The sequence below is a fragment of the Propithecus coquereli genome, unplaced genomic scaffold (genome assembly GCF_000956105.1).
Source record: "Propithecus coquereli isolate 6110/MARCELLA unplaced genomic scaffold, Pcoq_1.0 Scaffold32, whole genome shotgun sequence".
In the NCBI taxonomy this organism is placed as follows: domain Eukaryota; kingdom Metazoa; phylum Chordata; class Mammalia; order Primates; family Indriidae; genus Propithecus; species Propithecus coquereli.
Window position 1 is genome coordinate 8,249,282 of NW_012148841.1, and position 21,041 is coordinate 8,270,322.

Consider the following 21,041-nt stretch of genomic DNA (forward strand, 5'->3'; position numbering starts at 1 on the left):
CCCTTCCCACATTGTCCAGATGAACGGGAAGAAAGAAAAACCAAAGAGTCAGGCAAGATAGGGGCCACCTGGCCACTGATTTTGATTGTGAAATATAGCACCCACAGAGAGAAATGTGTATGTATCGAAAAGGCTGTGTATCTAAAATTTATAAGTAAATGATAAGCTCTCTACAGCTTCCACCCACGTACTACTCCTAAAAGACTTTCTAGAAACCCAAAGGCTTATTAATGTAGAAAACTGGCACCGCTCCTCTCCTCCCCACCTGTGCCAGAATGTGCAGTTCCCTGATTCTCAACCTGGGAGTCAAGGTCGGCGCTCCCAGTGATCAATGACCTTTTCCTCTACGCGGGGCTCTGCTCTCCACTAACTAGTCCCGGGGCCGACCGGTCCCTGGCCTCGTAGCCCGCATTAGTAATTGGGGGGTGAGTGAGGATCTGGGTGGCCCCTGCGTGACAGCCAGTGAGATTCTCAGCCTTCCCTGGTCGGGAAAGGGGAGGAATGCGGGAGGGGTAGGATTTCTTTCCCGATAGGATCGGTAGGGAAAGACCGCAGCCTGTGTGTCCTTCCTTTCGACCACGGTGTCTCTATTGCTCCGTAAATAAAACGTCCCACTGCCGAGCGCGAGCGCTATAAAGGCAGCGGACCGCGGTCCGCGGGGCATTCAGGGCCGGGCGCGAGCAGAGCAGGAGAGCAGGTGAGTTCAGCCCGGGCCCGCGGTGTCGTCCCGGAGCCGCCGGTGGCTGAGGATGCGACTAGTGAGGGGGCACGGAGCGCGCGGGCCGGGGCCAGAAGAGCCTTCTTTACGAGACGCTGATAGCAAGGAGAAGAGTAGGAAAACAGGACGGGGGAAGAGACTTGCTCCACCCGGGGAAAGTTCTGCCTCCGGGAGAGCTGCGACCGCCGCCGGAATTCGCCCGCAGCGCACGCAGCCTCGGGCCTGGGGAGCACGCCCTGAGGGTCCCACGCCGGGCCCGGGGCCTGGGCTTCTCTCCCTGTGCACGCCTGAAGCTGCGTCCTAGGTCGGGCGTGGGAAGGGAGGGACGCTCACAGTGTCCCCTTCCCGCCTCGCACGCGCCCCGGCCCCTGCCCCAGCCCTGGTTTGGGGGAGATTTCAGGACGCGGACAGCGCCCTAGCAGCTCGCGGGAGGGGCCTGGGTCGGGCTCTGGAAGCCCCCAAAGCGAAGCTCACTCCCTTCGAAGTGGGGGAGCCCCGGGCAGCAGGTGCAGGCCCTGGGACTCGACGGTGCTCAGGTGCCCCCCTGCAGGCTGGCCGGGTGCGCCGTGGGGCGGCGAGACGCGAACGCCGGGGGCTGCAGGACGCGGACCGGGCTCGCCGGGGTGGACTGCGACTGGTGGGGCCGGGAGGCAGCTAACAGGTGGTTCCCTCTTTCTGCTCCCCGCTCTTCACCCGCGCTTGTCCTCGCTCGCTGCGTCTCCTTCGTCCTTGCTGTCCCGCGGCTCGCAGGTCATGGCAGCGCCGGGAGGCAGACCCGAGCCGCCGCAGCTCCCCGAGTACAGCTACAGCTACGTGGTGTCGCGGCCGGTCTACAGCGAACTCGCCTTCCAGCAAAGGCACGAGCGGCGCCTGCAGGAGCGCAAGACGCTGCGGGAGAGCCTGAGCCAGGGCTGCAGGTAGCGGCCGCGCGGGGATGGTGCGGCGGCGGGGCCGGGGCGCCGGGCGGGAGGATGTGCCCTGCGGCCGAGCGGCGGGTGCGGGCGGCCGGCCCGGGGCGCCGGCTGCTTCTCCCAGAGGCCGGACTCTGGGTCTCCGTCCTCAATGCTGCCCTTCCTGGTCGGGGGGTGGCTCCATGGTCTCCAGCCCGAAACGCAACTCACCTTTGGGAGACGGGGTTCCGAGAGCCCCATCTCTCTTTTCCCTCTGTTGAGGAAACCTGGAGTGCACCCTGGAGTGCAGGCGGTCCCTGCCGCCTGCTTGTGTGGGCCCGACCGTGGAAAGGGGGAAGAGGGGATAGTTTAAAGGACGTGATGGGTACCCTGAGCAGGAGTCCTTTGCAGGCGGGAGACATTCAGTTAGGGACCCCGAAGGAAAGCTAGACTGCCGGAGTGCGCGTGTGCTCCGAGTACTTCACCAGGAGGCAGTGTGGGGAGAAACACCGTCAGTCTCTAAACCCAGATATGCCATCCATAAGTGGGTATCACAACCGTAAACTTAGCAGTTAACTAATTGCCAGATTTTCTTTTTTAAAACCTTTTATTATAGAACATTTTAAATATTAATATATACAAAAGTAGACATAGTAGTATAAAGAATCCTGGTTGCATGATTTTACTCATCACCAGGCTTCAACGATAATCAACTCAAATTAATCTTCCTTCGTCTGTCACCGCTCACTTGCCTCCCTCCAGTATTGCTTCGAAGCAAATCCCGTATTGTGTATCTTTTTTGTCTTTATATATTTTAGTAGTACTTTTAAAGACTCGTTTAGAAAATATAACCACATTCCATTATCACACCTAAAAATAATCCCTTAATATCAAAAATTGAGTAGTTAAAACTTCTTATAAATGTCATAGTGTTAAAAAACAATTTATCGAAATCAGCAGTCAAATAATATCTACCTACTTTTGATTTTTTTCTTTTATCTATATGTTGCTGAATTTTAAAAATACTAAGTAGGAAGGTACAGAGTATACATTCATGTTAAGATGTTTGTAAAAACTGACTCCAAGCTTGTGCTGCCAAAATATACAGAGTGTGTTTGTTTTTCTCGAAAGGAAATAATAACAATAAGAAGAAGGCGCCTGGCTTAGAAGTCTGAAAATTAATCTCCATTTAGAGACTCCACATTAATCAGTCCCTGGCTGGACAGGAAAATGGGTTCCTGTGTAGGGATATTTTCTCAGAAGATAAGAAAGGAGGGAGTGGTGGGGAAAATTAATCCTGTTTTCTAGTATAGTACATTTAAAACAATAGGTGTTATTCTTGGCAAAAGCATGGTAAGCACTTCAGTGTTAGTATTTTGCATGAAATTCTTATTCTATTTCTAAATAGTTATAAATATCAGCAGAGTTCATTTCATCATTTTGTGATTTGCAATTGGTTATGACTGAGATTGAATTGGAAACCCACATTCCACTTGCTTTTTGACAGTTGTTCAAGAAAGAAAGCCTTTGGCCTGCTGAAGACTCTCATGCCCATTTTGGAATGGCTCCCCAAATACCAAGTCAAGGAGTGGCTGCTCAGTGACATCATTTCAGGAGTTAGTACTGGACTAGTGGGTACGCTACAAGGTAAGATGTTGGTGGATTGGCTTCGAAGTGATTGAGAGTTACGGTCTCCAGCAGCAGTTCAAAACTTGTCCTCAGCTACCATGGGTCTGTACCAGATCCTTGTTCACCTTTCAAGGCCTTCATCTTTCCTCTAGAGCCCTTCAGTAGAGAAATTCACCTCTTTTCTCCTCTTCCCTAGGGTTCTCTTCCTAGGAAACTCTGTTGCTCCTGGCTGCATGGCTCCAACTTACAGGCATATACTAAGCAGTGGCTTCCCAATTTTAATTGACCACAACTCACAGTATGAAATATTTGTCACATCATGATCTGTACACACATATCTAAAGTTTTGGCCGGGCGCGGTGGCTCACGCCTGTAATCCTAGCACTCTGGGAGGCTGAGGCAGGAGGATCGCATGAGGTCAGGAGTTACAGGTTGCAGTGAGCTGTGATGAGGCCACTGCACTCCAGCCTGGATGACAGAGGGAGACCCTGTCTCAAAATAAATAAATAATAAAGTTTTGTAAAATATTTATCCTCACTACGAGTGATACACTCTGATTTTTAAATTCTGTTCTATTCTTATTTTTAAAAAATGTTGATTGCAGCCCACTAAATTATTTTATAACCCACACATGGGTCTTGACCTGTAGTTTGAAACTGGCTTAAGGGAAAGCAAAGGAAGTATCTTAGCCTAGACTATATACATGAGTGTTTTTTCTGCTCTACTCTTTTTTTAAAATCCATCCTCTTATTTTAATCTTTGGGAAAATTTCCCATCATAGGTGGTTTTCTTTTTTTTTTGAAACAGGCTTTCTCCCATAATATTTCCATAAGCATTTTAGAAATTTGTTGCATTGTTGGTGCATAGCTGTATGGGCATTTTTCTGTGTGCCTCATTCCCATTATCTTGTTTCTGCCCCCCTCACCATTTGGCCCAATTCCCCAAAGGCCCTGAACCATGAAAACAGAAATCTCGCTTATTTATTATAATTTTATGGAGCACCTCGTGTATGCCATGCACTAGGCATGCTGACATGAATAAGACGCACCACCTGCTTGCAAGGCGCTCATAGTCCAATGGAGAGATAGAAGATAACAATTCAGTGCGATAAGGGCTGTAGCAGGGTTGCCCGCTAAGGGAATGCAAATGGAGCACACTCAACCCAGTCTTGGCGGATCGGGAATGGCTTCCTGGAAGTTGAGTTGTCAAAGCTGAGTTTCCCTGAAGGCTAAGACTGGATTTGCCAAGTGATGGGAAGTAGAGTGGAGTGGGGATGGCTTGAAAATAGACTATTTCAGAAGTTAGTAATAAATGTTGAGCAATAGTGTGAGCTGAAGTTTGGCTGTGGAGCTCTCATGATTACTCAGAGCAGGCCAGGTAGATTCCCAGAGAGCAGAAAGCTGTCCTATGGCCCCAGTGAGGAGCCTTAGCCTGGTCAAGCATGTTTTCAATCACGAAGGTGGTTTGAGGGGCAAGGGTGGAGAGAGGAGAGAGAGCAGGAGGGATGGGTTGTGCAGTTCATAGGTTAAGCAACACCAAGTGTTCTACACAGTGGGCTATAATGGCTGTGATGTGGCAACACCCTGTGACTCCAGGGGACCGGAACCATGTATAATTTATGTTTGTTTCGCAGGTGTCTAGCACAGAGACTGGCACAGAATAGGTGGCGTATTTAGTGAAGAGGACTGATTTGCATTCCTGATAATGAATCATCTTTATATAGGAAAAATAGTTTTCACGTTCCATGTCTCCCCAGTTTTCATAGATGAGTATCTTATATAAGAATTAATTTTGTTTAATAAGTATTGGACACTCTACCAAGGGCTTTGGCTAGTTACCTCATTTAATCCTCACAACAACCCTGCTAGGTAGGTACTACTATTATCTCCTTTTCAATAGATGAGCAATCTAGTAAATCTTGCCCAAGGTCATAAAGCTGGTAAGTGGTTAAGCTGAGATTTGGTCCTGGAGTCTAATTCCCACAGTCTTAATTTATATACTGTGTAGTTCCTTACTTTATGGGTAATATGTTTTTCCAGAAACATTATCTCTATAAAGTTATCTTTGTGAGCAAAATTTCTGGGAGGTTAATCTGGCTCATTCATACATTCATTTAGCATTCATTTGCTTAATACTTACAGACTAATTCTGCATGCCAAGTGCCCAGCCATAGGGATTCAGTGGCATACGAACAGGCACAGGTCCTGACCTCATGGTGCTCATTTTGAGAGATAGAGTTGGGAATTAAATAAGTAGATAAACTGAAAAATAATTATAGAATGTGATCTTCATTGTGGTGGATTAAACGTGCTGTAATAGGGATTAATTTGGGAAGGGAGGTCTATTTTAGATACAAAGGTCAAGGAGACCTTGCTGAGGAGGTAAAATTTAGTTAGAGACCAGAGGATGACAAGGAGGCAACCCTGTGACAAGCAGAAAGAAAAGTGTACTAGATCAAGGTGCTAAGGCCCTAAGGCCAACTGGAGTTCAGTAATTTTGAGGAAGAACAAGAAGAATTCTAGTGTGGGTGAGTGTGGTGGGGGAGGGTGGGTAAACAATGAGATAAGGTTAGTCAGGGAGGGGTGGGGTGGTGGGGGTTGGGGGGAGGTTAGGATGAGGGAAGGGACATGCTCACTCTCAGGGCATGTCCTCTTTCAATCTTATGCCCTAGGCCCCTCACTTGCCTCACCCTATTCCTAGCCCTGTGGGGATATCGCTGTGAATTGGAGGGAGGACAGGTGTGTCAGCTTGAACCAGATCAGGCAGGATATGGAGAGAGCTGTAAGATCCGAAAAATATTTTTGCAGCAAGAATCACTGATATGTACTGATGAGTGTGGATGAAAATCACAGATGCTTCAAGGCTGTTGGCTTGAGCAACTGGGTAGATAGTTACATCATTTATTGAAATGGCAAAGATTGGCCGAGGAGCAGGTCTGGGATGGAAAATCAAGTTTCCTTTTGGACATGCTAAGTTTGAGATGCATGTGAGATAGCTAAGATGCCAAATGGAGAAGTTGGAGCTACTGCAAGTGTGAAATTCAGAGGAGAGGTCTGGGCTAGACATAAAAATCAGGAAAGCATCACTTTAGAGGTGGTATTTAAAAGAGTGGGAATGCCTGTGATTACCCAGGAAAAAGCCAGATGGGGAAGAGAAGGGGGCTGGCTGGAGTACTTAGGGGTTAAGAAGATGAGGACAGGGGCAACAAAGAGCCTCAGAAAGATGAGCCCAGCAAGTTAAAGAAAAAGAACAATCAAAGGAATGTGGGCTCAGAAGCCAAGAGAGTTTTTTTTTTTTTTTAAACAATGGATAGAAGGACAGATAGTGTTGAATATTCCTGAAGGGTGGCATATGGTGAAGTATTACAGACTGTTTTTAAGAAGTTTCGCCATGAATTGGAGGGAGATAAGAGATACTGATGGCGTAAAGGAAGGGTTTGTTTTTCTTGAGACCGTGTCTTGCTCTGTTGCCTGGGCTGGAGTGCAGTGGTGTCATCATAGCTCACTGCAACCTCTAACTTCTGGGCTCAAGCAATCTTTCCACCTTGGCCTCCTGAGTAGCTGGAGCTATAGGCTCTCGCCACCAGGCCCAGCTCTTGCATATCTGGAGACTGGGTTTCGCTATGTTGCCCAAGCTGGTCTTGAACTCCTGGCCTCAAGCGATCCTCCTGCCTTGGCCTCCCAAAATGTTGGGATTACAGGCATGAGCCACTGCACCTGGCCCTGTTTTTCTTTTAATATGGGAGATACTAGAATGTATTTGTGAACTGGTAGGGATGACCCTGTAGAAATAAAGAGATGTTGTGGTCCAAGAAGTAGAGGAGAATCAACTAGAAGAAAAGTAGTGAAAGGGGCAAGTGTGGATGAGTTTGAGAAGAGAAGTAAGGATTACTCCTTAAAGGCAGGAGGGTTATTTCTTCCATTTTCAAAGGAAGAATGACAGTCCAAATAGTGCAGATGCAGAGAGGTTTGGCAATTTGCTAAAAAGCAACTTGGGAGCATCTCTTATGGATTCTGTGTTTTTGATTAAGTGTAAGATACGTTTGTTAACTTTGGAAGAAGGGGTTGGGCAGTGTGAGGTAGGTAGGGAAGTGTTGAGTAGTTGTCTGACAGAGAGAAAAAGCACCTTTCTGAGATGTCATTGGACTGCCAGGCAGCGCTGAGTGCCTATCTGGGACTAGTGATCACACATTTCTCGTGAAACTGGTCAGCCGAGGCGTGGATGCCTCCAGCCCTGTTTATCCAGCTGCTCGGAGGCTGTCATGGAAAAGGTAGGCGTTCAGGTTCAGCCAGATTGGGGTTTTACTGGACAAGAAAAGGAAGGAGAAAGTGACGCAAAGGAGTGAAAAGTATTTGCAGAATTCCTTGGAATCTGGGCAGGGCAAAGATGGAAATGAAGATAGGAGGGTGCCAAGGATAGCGAGAAAGTGGACCAGTTAATGGATTAGAAGCCACCTGGAGACAAAGAAATGTTGCAAATGAGGGTTCTGGAGTTGGTGAGCTGGAAGGCTTGGAGGCTGTAGCTGGAGAGAGGGATGCTCAAAATTGAGATTTCAGAGGCGGTGATGCAGTTTCCAGTGATGACAAGGTCCATGGTATAACTGTCGGCTGGGAAGCTGGGGAGTGGTGGAAGAACTCCTCAGAGAAAACAGGCTCAAGGTACTGAGAAGCCAGGGAGTTGCTAAGGATTATGGGATCTTTCTGATTTTTGCAATTAAAAAAATTCCCATTAGGCAGTGAAAGATTGATGCACCCTTGTAGTACTATCTTGATTTGCAGCTATGAGGAGTCTGCTGTCCACTTCTATTTTTGACATACATTTATTTGTTTGTTTATTTACTTATTCATTTATTTAAAATAACAGAAATTTATTTCTCCAACGTGAAGGCGCCTGCAGATTCAGTTTCTGGTGAGGGCCCATCTCCTTACTGTGTCCTCACATGGTGGAAGGCTTTGCCTTTGGATGTTTTCAAGCGTTTATTAGCACTTGCTCTATCACTATATGCCACCATCCTAGACAGCATGGGCACCAACACGGAGATTTCATAATTTAAATAAATGGTTTAGGTTTCTTTAGAAATTGTATAATTTTCAAATCATACCAATTTCCTTTATAATAAAGATGATTACAGCATATTTGAGAGCTGTTGTCCCTAAATAGGACACTCTATACGAAAACTGAAAAGTCTCCGTTTTCCAGGCTATTAAGAACGGCAGCGCCCAAGTCAAAGAAATGGAAGTTTGAGAAGCAATTTATATATTAAGACAATTGCACTAGTAATACACATTTTTCTAGAATGCAGATTCTACAAGGATGGAGACTTTGTTGTAACAGTGCCTGGCACATGGTAGGTGCAGAATCAATAGTTGTTGAAGGGATGAATGAATGAATGAATGCTCATTGTAGAAAGTTAGAAAATACATACAAGGAACATGAAAAAATACCTCCTCCATAAACTAGAAGTCTCCTGTGATCCTACCATATAGATAACCCATTAATATTTTAGTAAATATCCTTGTAGACACACACACATATATTAAAATATAATGAAATATCTGGAAATAATAACCACCAAATTCAGGATAGTGGTTGCCTTCGGAGGCTGGAGGGAAAAAAGAGAATGTGATTGAGGAAGAGTATAAAAGAGTTTCAACTGCACCAACAATAATTTACTTCTTAAGCTAGATGATGGATACGTAGGTGTTTATTATGTTATTCATTGTCTTTTTGGCATATTTGAATTACTTCATATTATACTAAAAATCTCTCAAGATTTTTTTTTTTTTTTTTTTTGAGACAGAGTCTCACTCTGTTGCCCTGGCTAGAGTGAGTGCCGTGGCGTCAGCCTAGCTCACAGCAACCTCAGACTCCTGGGCTCAAGCGATCCTTCTGCCTCAGCCTCCCGAGTAGCTGGGACTACAGGCATGCGCCACAATGCCCGGCTAATTTTTTTTTCTATATATTTTTAGTTGTCCAGATAATTTCTTTCTATTTTTTTTAGTAGAGACGGGGTCTCGCTCTTGCTCAGGCTGGTCTCAAACTCCTGAGCTCAAACAATCCGCCCGCCTCGGCCTCCCAGAGAGCTAGGATTACAGGCGTGAGCCACCGCGCCGGCCTCTCCAGATTTTTTATGCATACAACATACATGCTTACTTTTACAAAAGTGGGACACGCATACTTATCAGTTTTGTATCTTGATTTTTCTCATTTTTTTTCCTTTTACTTCTCATCTCTTGATGTTAATAAATGTACTTCTATGCATTACATCAATTTCATTCCATGAAATTAAAATGTATGAACCATAATTTAGTTAACTACTTCCCTGTTTTGGGACACTCATCTAATAAATAATATTGACTCCCCATGGGCCAGGATATTTAGGTTGTTGCCACTTTTTAAAAACTATTATAAATGTAATCCTTTATTAATGGCTCAAAGGTCAAAGGGCTTGATTTTCTTTCGCTGTGAGTGAAAGGTGGGCAGGTAAAATGGAGTAAGATATGCTGACCACCTAAGTATTTAATGAAGGAAAAAAATGTGTCATTATCCTCTTCCAACCCCCATGTATACTGAAATGTTGACTTCTCCATCCATAGCCAGACACTCGTGGACTTTGAGTCTGATGGCATAGCCTGGTGGAGGAACTGACCACCTTAACCATGGTAGCGTTGTCTTACCTGCTGCTGTATATAATTGCCATATTTTTTTCTTTCTTTGGATCTAACTTTTCTTCCACAACAAGAAAGGAGAAAGAGTAGTACAACACTGACTGTGTCCCTCAGAACTCAGAGGAACACTGAACTCAAATAAAACTGTTTGCATGCAAAAAGGGTCTGAGCCTTTGGACTGAATTGACTGAGTTTCTAATCAATGACTGACTTGATTGTTTTTCCCCACTGATCTGATCAGTGGATGATTGAACTACTGATCACTTGAGTTGATTGATTTGAGCAGGTGATGCCTGTAGATGCAATCATTTATCCCAACTGATGCGCATGCTGTTCTGCATACTAGTATAGTCACAGCCTATGTGCAAAATGAGGAGACAACTCAGGACAGGCTGATGTGTCGAAGCTGTAAATTGAGAATATCTGTGAAAAGGTTGTTGCAGTAGAAAGACAGCTACTCCTCTACTTAATATGAGGTTACATCCCAATAAACCCATTAGAAATTAAAAATATCTTAATATTTAATACATTTAATACACCTAACCTACCAAACACAGCTTAGCCTAGCCTACCTTAAATGTCCTCAGAACATTTATATTAGGTTACAGTTGGGCAAAATCATCTAACACAAAGCTTATTTTATAATAAAGTGTTGAATATCTCATGTAATTTATTGAATACTATACTGAAAGTGAAAAACATAGTGGTTGTATGAGTACTTAAAATACAGTTTCTATTGAATACATATTGCTTTGCACCACCATAAAGTAAAAAATCATAAGTTGTACCCTCTTAAGTTGGGGACCTTCTGTATATCATAACTTTTGTTTGTGAATTTAATCATTTTGGATGTACTTTCAGGGATGGCGTATGCTTTACTAGCTGCAGTTCCTGTTGGATATGGTCTCTACTCTGCTTTTTTCCCTATCCTGACATACTTTATCTTTGGAACATCAAGACATATCTCAGTTGGTAATTATAAGCATATCTTATGATTGTATTTGTTCATGTTTTAAGCGTTTTGGCTACATTATGTGCATTATGTTTCTATATCTTTGTTAAAGTTTTTCAGGGAAATAGGGTGTCAATGCTTTGCCTACTTTTTCTGTTCAATGATGTTAGTTAGCTTTCTACATAACTTTTTTATGAAGAGGAGCAAATCAAAAGACTGAAAATTATAGCTTAACTTCAAAGTTTAGCATGCTTTGATTTTTTAAAATGTAATAAATTTGACTCCATATATAAAAAAGGTTCTCTTCCAAAATATAGAATGACAGGGAAGAAAATCTCACAAGGTTTTTGAACCAACCATTTTACTCAATTAACTTAGCATGTACTAAATTATGTTCATCAAATACATATTCATTATTTCATTAAAGAACATACTTATTTTAAGTTACTTATATCAGGAGACTGGCAAAATCTTGCCAAAACAATTTAGAAGCTAAGCTTGGCTTTCCTTCTTTGTATGGCTTATAATAAGTTTTCCTGCCATTCCTAAAATTTGAATTCTCTTTTGCCAGAATGTTCTAGTAAATGAATGTCTTAATGCTATTTTGTGACTTTGACATTTATACTAGAGATAATTTTGTTCCTACATCCATCTGCTGGCTAGACACGTCTACCTGGATGATCCTCTTGAAACAAATACAACCATCTACTTTATCCCCAACCCATGTCCCTGTCCTTAGCTGTATCTCCCCAGGGTCTATCATGTTGCCTTGTCTGGAGGAGGAGATCAGGAAGAGGTTATTGATAGGTTGAGAGAACTTCCTCACCTTGGAGAATTGATCAGTATCAAATGTGTGACCAGATGAGGAACACGGAAGCTGATTTTTCTCTTTGGTATTCTACACATTTAGACACTCCAGGTGACTGGATTTGGGTTTGGAGTCTGCCTAACCTAAAACTTTCCACGATCAAAGGATCGGATTATCATCATCATCATTATGGATAAAAATATCAGTAGTGAATGAAGTAATTGCTGGGAGAAAAGAGTGGTTTTTTTAAAACATAAAATATTACAGATTGGCATTTGATATGAAAATAATTTGTCTTACAAAAAGAAAAACAGAAACCATACACTCCCTTTGCTGTTTCTTAATCCTAATTTAGACTCTGTGATACTGATCGTGGTACTCAGGTTCACAGAGATCAAGACATTGGACACTCCAGGAAGTTAATGAGATTATATGGAATAAAAATTAAGTGGAACAAGTAAGAACTCTATTTATATGCTACCTCTGCCAGGAAACCTTTTTATTGATTGATTGATTGATTTTATTTTATTTTTTTGCTCACCTATGATAACTCCTTCATGCCAGGAAACCTTTACCGACAACTCTCATCTCTGCCTCCACCCAAAACACATGAGCATCACATGTGGATTAGACGCCCTTCCTATGTACTCACAAAGCATCCTGAGTGCTGTATTACAATCACCTACCTACGTGTTTCTCTCGTCCATTTCTGGATCACGATTGCCTTGAGACATCTGCTTTTTAGCTTCTTTTGTGAACGAACAATATTTTTTTAGTCACAGCTAATTATTTCACACATCTTTCTAATCCTATGTAGACATGTTGAACATTTGTGATTAATACCTGATTAATCGTTAGAGACTTTTTTCCCCAGGACCTTTTCCAGTGGTCAGTTTAATGGTGGGATCTGTTGTTCTGAGCATGGCCCCCGACGAAAACTTTCTCGTATCGAGCAGTAACGGAACTGCATTAAATACTACCACGATAGACTCTGCAGCTAGAGATGCAGCAAGAGTGTTGATTGCGAGCGCCCTTACTCTTTTGGTTGGAATCATACAGGTAATGGACTTACGAGTAAAATGTAGATTGGTGTAATTTTTATTTGAAATTAATCTTAAAGCCTATAGCCTTAAAGATTCTCCTAAAAGCAAAACAAAATAATTTCCTGGCTCCCAAAGTTATTTTTTGTTTTAGGTCAGATGCTAAAATAGTCAGCAAGACTCCACTTATTAAGGCTCACTTATCATCAAAGTCAGAGACAGAAAAAAAGCACAGAAGAATATGTGTAACTCAATTGAGGATGAGAGAAGGGAAGTGTTCCGGAATCCATAAAAGAGAAAAAAGTGTTCTGGTGAGCGGAGCCACAGGACCTGAAAGTCATAGAAATAAGCTACATGATTTTTGCTTTTCTTAGTACTTATATAGAAATACTTCAGGGTTTATATTACATGTTTTCAAATTTTAGAGTGGTGGAGGGGAGGGGAGAGATAGGGAATTGAGAAATTCAGATGTATCCTACAAGTATTTTTGTGCTGTAGGCAGGATACCAGTGTTTTAATTGGTGTTAAGCTTAATTTGTTAATATTTCCAGAGAGTTGGTTCTTCTCTCTGGCAAACATGTAATTTTTCCTTCCTTCTTCTTACCCTAGTTGATATTTGGAGGTTTGCAGATTGGATTCATAGTGAGGTACTTGGCAGATCCTTTGGTTGGTGGATTCACAACAGCTGCTGCCTTCCAAGTGCTGGTTTCACAGCTAAAGATTGTCCTCAATGTTTCAACCAAAAATTATAATGGGGTTCTCTCCATTATCTATGTAAGTGTTGCTTCTTACTCCAGGGAAGGGTCACTGATCAAAAAATATACTCTCTCTCTTTAACTTAAGTCTGGAGAACCCATGTTCCTCTATGTGTATTTTGGGAGCCATTGAAAGGACTTTGTTGCTTTTTCTCTGGAAGAAGGATTAAATCAGGAGTAACGTCGAAGAAGGCAGATTTGGTCGGGTGCAGTAGCTCATGTCTGTAATCCTAGAGCTTTGGGAGACGGAGGTGGGAGTATTGCTTGAGGCCAGGAGTTTGAGACCAGTCTGGACAACATAGTGAGACCCAATCTCTACAAAAAATTTAAAAAATTAGCCAGGCACAGTGGCACATGCCTGTAGTCCTAGCTACTTGGGAGGCTGAGGCAGAAGGATCACATCTGCCCAGGAGTTTGAGGTTGCAGTGAGGTACAGTGACACCACTGCACTCCAGCCTGAGTGACAGAGTGAGACTCTGTCTCAGAAAAATAAAGAAGGCAGATTTTCAAATCATTGTTCTCAATTGGTCAAAATGGTTTCTGAAATACTACTGCTCTTAAATGAAAACCAAGTGGTATAAGTAAAGACTGGTCTGGGAGGTAGTAGACTTGAGTTTAATCTCAGCTTTGCCTCTGACATGCGAAGTGACCTGGGACATATCAGGTAGTGATAGTGACTGCAATTTCAGATTTGGAGCTGGTTGAAACTGGATTCATTTTTTTTTATTTCAATAGATTTAGTGGGTATGAATGGTTTTTTTGGTTTCATGAATGAATTGTATAGTGGTGAAGTCAGGGCTTTTATTGTAGCCATCACCCAAATAGTGTACATTGTACTCAGTAGGTGGTTTTTGATCCTTTGCCCCATTCCCACCCTCCCCTTGGATTCAGATTCTAATTCTACTACCTACTAGGCATGTGAGCAAATCACCATGCCTTAGTACTAAGACTACCTCACCGAATTGTTAAATAAGAATAGATGAGAAGCACTCGGCTCAGGGGCTGGCACGTAACAAGCACTCCCCCCAAAGAAGTAGTTATTTTGAAATTATTTCAAAGTGTCTTTTCTTTCTTATTTATAAAATGAAATAATTAGAAATGTATCTTTCAGGCCTTTTCTAACCAAGAGAGTCCATAAAACGCATAATATAAAAGTCTCAGCAATTATAGATGAAAAGGAACATCAGATTCAGAGATGATTCAATATGCAAAAGAGATGCAGAAGGAGGATGTAGATCGCACTAATTTGATTTGAAAAAGTTCTTGGATCTAAATATATGTTCTATATAAAGCGTGTTATTGATGCTTGAAAAATGGTGATAATAGTATCATGATGTCATCCTAACTTGATGGGAATGATACTACATAGAAATAATGTGCCAACATTAAGAATGGAGTTTAAGTCCCTTTATGACCCATCTATTAGCTTCTAAAACAATGTAAGGAGAACGCATATCTAAGAATTAGTGAGGTTGTCAGGAATAGGCCCAATTTTATAACAGTGCCATAATCCCACATTGCTGCATCCATTCAACAGATATTACCAAGTGCTTACTGCGGGCCGGGTTCTATGCTAAGCAGTGAGGATGGATACAGGAGGCAGAATAACAGTGATTAAGACTATGGACTTTGAACTTTAACAGACTTGGTTTGGACTCTTGGTTCCACCACCCACGTGACCTTGGCATGTAATATTTAACTTCCCTAAGCCTCAGTGTCTTCAATTGTAGAATGGGGCTAATACTAGTAGCAGTCTCTCAGAGTTGTGAGGATTGTTTGCTTCCACATTCATTTGGTCATTCTTGTTTTTTTTTTTTTTTTCCCTTCTAAGTCCTCAGTTCTCTTTGAGTCCTTCTGGCTGCCTTATTCCAACAGGATCTGTCACTTTTGCAGCCGCTGACACATCCTTCTTTTACTCTCTGCCCATTAGCTGTTCATCCATTTATTCCTTCATTCTCATTCATTCAGTTTATCTACTCAATCAACATTTATTGAATACCCACCCTGTGTCAGGCACTGTTCACTCCCTATATAAACCCACTGACTCTTGAACCCACCAAAACATCCCTTACTGCGCGGACTAACCCCCTGTGTGAACGTTGACAGCCCTGCATCTGCACAGATCGCAGGAGGCCTAGACTAGTGGTTGACCTGGGTCCCTGGCCATGGCTGGACCTTTTACAGAACATGGAAAATGGTTCTTCTGGTCTCCTAGGATTATGTTTAAGAAGAAACTTCCTGCAAATGATTTCACTTTTGACAGGAACAAAAGTGACCAGGAAACACTAGACCAAGGTCAAAATAGTTTTTAAACCAAATACAATCATTATGTGACTTATTTCCTGTTGAATATTTTTCTTGAAGTTTCAGTTTAGCATGTGTCATAGAGTTTTGCAAGAAATTCCTCACAGCCACGTTGGATGAAGGTATTTCAATCATCCCTATGTGGTGGTGAATATAAAACTCGCTCTTCTGAAAAGAAAGAATCAGCAGGTCTGGAAATAATTGCATAAGGGTTAAATGAGTCACTCAGTCCCCAACAGAGAATTTTGCTTATGGCATTACTATTGCAATCATTCATGAAAGAATCCTTCAATAAATGCAGAGTAGTAGTGCATTCTTCCAGGAAGCACTGTACGGTTGTTGTAAAATACTTTGCCGGGAACGTCGTTAACATCCCTTTTGCTGTAAGGTTGTACTTTGGTTTGTCCTGCCTTCTCCCTTAAAGAAGTACTGACAACTGGAAATAATGAATATAAAGAATTGGAGGAGAAAATATTAGGGACAAAAGAAAAATCTTTAATTCACAAATGCTAGAGATGCTGAATATAGGACAGAGAAGGGAGAATAATAGGGTGTTGGCAACAATTTAGAATTAGTAGTACCCTTGATGCCACCATGTAGCTACCCAATTATCTAAGTGAATCTCACAGTCCACTTGTCTGATTGTTTTCCCACCATTTTCACTTTGAATGGTTTGTCTCCATAGACAAGGGGGAGAGTTTTGAAAGCCACTGCTAAGCTTTATCAGATTTGTTACTTTGAACCTATTAATATTTTATTATGTAAAATTTATGCCATTATAATAAATAAAGTAACACTTTAAGGGTTGATCTATATGTATATACACAGAAGATCTGATAGCAGGAAATGCCTGACAGCAAGAGGTGATTATGAAGGGTTTGTTATATTAATGGAGATAAATAAATTCAACTCTAAAAGTTAACTGATAAATTCTTTCATACACAGTATTGGGCATGATTTGTCCTTATTGCTTCATACACCCAGGAAATTCTGGGCAAAACAAAGAATTTATCTAGATGAAATGGTCCTAAAATTCTCCAAACATGGTAGGAAATATAGTAAAATATTGTCCGTTACTGAAAAGCTCATTATCATAATTTGAACTGTTTAGAATTCTAGGCTAAAATACAGAATCATATGTATACTTGTATTTTAAATATGTTATTATAGTAAGTATTTTAACAGTAAACTAAACTAGAAATACTGTTCAGTGCTTTCTTAGAGTCTCATTTCTATTTCTTTGAGTACAATCTGATGATTTCAGTTTATATGGGTGTTTTATTTCTACATAGATTGAACTTTCTGTTGTAGGACTTTTTGTAAGTTGAATCATTGAATGATTACTCAATATGTATGCAGGCAACTCACGTATATACTCATATGCCTTGCTTGATGCAATCCTGTAATATATACTGATTTTGATTTTTGCAGCTCATATTACCTTTATTGATTGATTTGAGATAGGGTCTTGTTCTGTCTCCCAGGCTAGAGTGCAGTGGCGTCATCATTGCTCACTGCAACTTGAAACTGCTGAGCTCAAAGGATTCTCCTGCTTCAGCCTCCCAAGTAGCTGGGACTCAGGCGAGCACCACCACATTTGGTTAATTTTTGTAGTTTTTGTAGAGACAGGGTCTTGCTCTTGCTTAGGCTGGTCTCAAACTCCTGACTTCAAGCAATCCTCCCACCTTGGCCTCCCAAAATACTAGGATTAATAGGCATGAGCCATCGTGCCAGGCCTTATTTATTTATTTTTAGACAGGTTTTCACTCTGTTGCCTGGGCTAGATTGCAGTTGCATGGGCTCACGTGATCCTGCCTCAGCCGCCCAAGTAGCTGAGACTACAGGCATGCACCACTGTGCCTGGCTAATTTTTTTTGTAGGATTGGGTTCAGATATGTTGCCCAGACTGGTCTCAAACTCTGGGCCTCAAGCAATCCTCCCATCTCAGCCTCCCAAAGTGCTAGGATTATAGGCGTGAGCCACCACACCCAACCTCATATTACATTTTTAATACACCAGAGGTGCTTTTTATTCAAAGGTCTAAGTGACTCTCATAGATTAAATGAGTATCTACTAGTGATTATTTTTGTAAGATGAAAATGTTTTTCTGATTGGGATACTTATTCCAAATGTTCTGTCTTTTAAGTTTTGATTTTTCCATCTTGAGTTGAAAAGTAACCTTTATTGTATAGACAATTAATCAAAATATTATACCTAGCTCATGCATTAATGAGAGTCACTGTCAGAAAATGAATTATGTAAAGGGCCAAACAGCAATGATGACCTTTAAGCCTCTGAAGTAGATAGGGCTGTTTGTTCTTATGTTAAATGCCCTAAGTTCTTGTTATTATATCTGTTTGTGGTAATTTACTCGTTTTCTTTTTCACCCTGCTGTCACTTGCTTCATCTTATTGCTGTCAGTGTATCCGCCTATAGCAATTTTCAGTGACTCTGGAAAGAAGACAAAGTAAACTTATTAGTATCGGGTTTAAAGTAAGAGCAAACTTTTACTCTGAGTGAAGAAAGTTCAAGAGACTTTCTGCTAGTTAAATGCCTGAACTCCAGTCCAGGTTCTTGGTAGAATGGATTTTGCTTGCACAATAACTTCTCTCCCTATTCTTTTACTCTTGAATGTGTTCCAGAGAGTTGAGGTTGCTGGCAAAATGACTCCTAGATTATTTAATGTTCATTATACATAGTTGTTACCAGATTGTTGTAATTACGTTAAGAACAGTTATCCATAAAAATAAGTAAAATACATGTTATAAGCTATAAGGTGCTCTATTCTTTTATCTTCATATAAAAATATATCTATAAAAGGACTCATTCAAAGAAAAGCAATCTTCACTGGGAGATCACTTGTCTCAAAGAGTTGTCTCAAAGATACCTTCTCAAATCATGCCTTCAATAGGACAGAAGTTAATATAACAAAGACATCATTGTTCTTCCCTGGGATTCTTCCTTGCTAATTTCCTGAAAAACATCCTTGATTCCCAGGAACCTCCTATTTACAAAACAAAACCCTTAACAGTTTTTCTTGAACTGGCTTGTCTGTGTACTTGGGAAGAGTTACTTTCATTTATCTTAGTTCAAGTTTGATAAATAAAGCACCATGTTTATTTCCAAAAATTTTTACTTGGCCTATATTCAATTCAATTCAATAGCTTCTCTTTGCCATGAAGAATGGATCAATCCACCTGTATCCACACAGGAAGTATTTTAGGGATTTTTTGTTATCATCTGTATCATTTAGGTTTAGAGAAGAGCTTTACCTAAAATTTTGGGTAATTGTGACCAAAACAAAAACAAAAACAAACAACTAGGAGTTTTGAGTTTGTTAGCCTTTAGTCTCAGTAATACCCTATCAACATGGTGAAAATTAGGCCACTTAATTAGTACCTATAAAACCACTTTAAAATATAAACTTTTAAAGTTTCTCTTCAAGTAAAAGTATGTGTATAATGATTTTTTTCTTTTAAAATATCTTCAATTTTATTATAAAAACACAGACAAGTAAAAAGAAGAATATAGGAATCACCCAGTTTTACCTCTCCAAGTAAATCATTATTAATAACTTGGTGTATGTTATTCATTGCAGAGACTGCATGTACTTAATGGTCTCTGTAGTAACCAACACATTATTATGATTTTACATGAAACTTTCAGGTGTTGTTTGATGATGATATTATGATTTTTAATGTGGGAAGATTCATGCGAGAAATGATTTTGTATGTGTGTCCTTGTAGCAGGAAGTATCTAAAATTATTTTCTTTTTACAGACTTTGGTTGAGATTTTTCAAAATATTGGTAGTACCAATCTTGCTGATTTCATTGCTGGATTACTCACCATCGTCATCTGCATGGCAGTTAAAGAATTAAATGATCGATTTAAACACAAAATCCCAATCCCTATTCCTGTAGAAGTAATTGTGGTAAGTAGAATATGTAGTTACAAAATTCAGTAAGGAATTGTTAAAACAAGTGGAGTTGTTTTGAAGAAAATCTTCTTTTTGTTTTATTTCAGACAATAATTGCTACTGCCATTTCGTATGGAGTCAACTTGGAAAAAAATTACAATGCTGGCATTGTTAAATCCATCCCAAGGGGGTGAGTATGGTGTTCCTCTTAGACAATACTGATATATTAAATCAGTACTTCCTATTTAAATGAAACCTTTTCTTACAAGCTTCATTTCCCTGATGCTCCTTCGATCGTCCTATTTGTGTGTGATCTTGAAGAAATACCCATTGTGCAAGCTATCAAACAGTATATGTGTACATAAAGTTCAAGTCATTTTTTAAAAATCAGCCCCTATGTGCTCTCTCTTTTTTCTTCATTTTCTTAAAATGGGTCGAACATATATAGTTAACACATGACTCCTAATTTAAACTCATAATTACAATATCATATAAATAGATGTGAACGATCTGCTTAAGGAATCAAGGACATCTAGTCTAAATTCTCTGCTTAGTTTATTCATCTTAGATAATAATTATAGCATTTGTACCTATAAATAAAATGGACAGCATCTTCAAAGGGAGTTTTATAAATGTTTGGTAGTTTGGTGAATTAGAAGACCAAAAACCAAGGTCCTTCATTCATCTCTGTCACCATCTAGTTTTGTGGTCCCAGGGAGGTTCTCCTGTAAGACAAGGGTAATGACAACAGCTAAAACCTCAACTCAAGCCTGTTGTGAAACGCCAGTGAGATAGCTCATAAATGCAGAGTGGACGAAGTGCCCTACAGTGTAATGTTATCACATGGAATTTAAAAGGAATCCCAGATGTTTATTATACTTGTAACATTAACTCACAGCATTTATGACTAGACCTGCTGTGTGTCAGTAAGTACTGGTTTCCCCTCCCTTAACACTTGCGAGGGGCCTCCTACCGGTCTTTGTTCCACAATAGCCGCCCTCCCCTCGGGCAGTGTGCTCCCAGCGCCTGTTCCGCAGGGGACACCGCCTTCCCATTCCATTCATCTTACAGTTTCTCCTAGTATCTGTTCAAAAAATATGTGAAAAATGACAACTGGCCACATGGGACTTAATTTACATATTATCCATTATAACGTTTCTCAAACTCACCTTTTTGAAAGAATCATATGAGACCCTTTTCTTTGGTATAAATATCTATATTTTAATTATTTTTTATATGTTGATGTATATATTTACCAAATGTTTTGTCTTTTAAGTTTTGATTTTTCCATCTTGAGTTGAAAAGTAACCTTTATTGTATAGACAATTAATCAAAATATTATACCTAGCTCATGCATTAA

The 21,041-nt window shown here is 40.9% G+C and overlaps 1 protein-coding gene across 1 annotated transcript in view; it reads left to right on the forward strand.

Annotated features, from left to right (window-relative positions):
* The first annotated feature begins 1,471 nt into the window (after window positions 1–1,471).
* Window positions 1,472–21,041, forward strand: part of SLC26A4 (solute carrier family 26 (anion exchanger), member 4) — a 49,842-nt gene continuing 30,272 nt past the window's right edge. Inside the window, exons 1-7 of the mRNA XM_012650318.1 lie at window positions 1,472–1,635; window positions 3,116–3,255; window positions 10,767–10,877; window positions 12,540–12,724; window positions 13,315–13,479; window positions 19,544–19,696; window positions 19,789–19,871. Coding sequence (XP_012505772.1) covers window positions 1,472–1,635; window positions 3,116–3,255; window positions 10,767–10,877; window positions 12,540–12,724; window positions 13,315–13,479; window positions 19,544–19,696; window positions 19,789–19,871 — 1,001 coding nt within the window. The remainder of the gene's footprint in view (window positions 1,636–3,115; window positions 3,256–10,766; window positions 10,878–12,539; window positions 12,725–13,314; window positions 13,480–19,543; window positions 19,697–19,788; window positions 19,872–21,041) is intronic.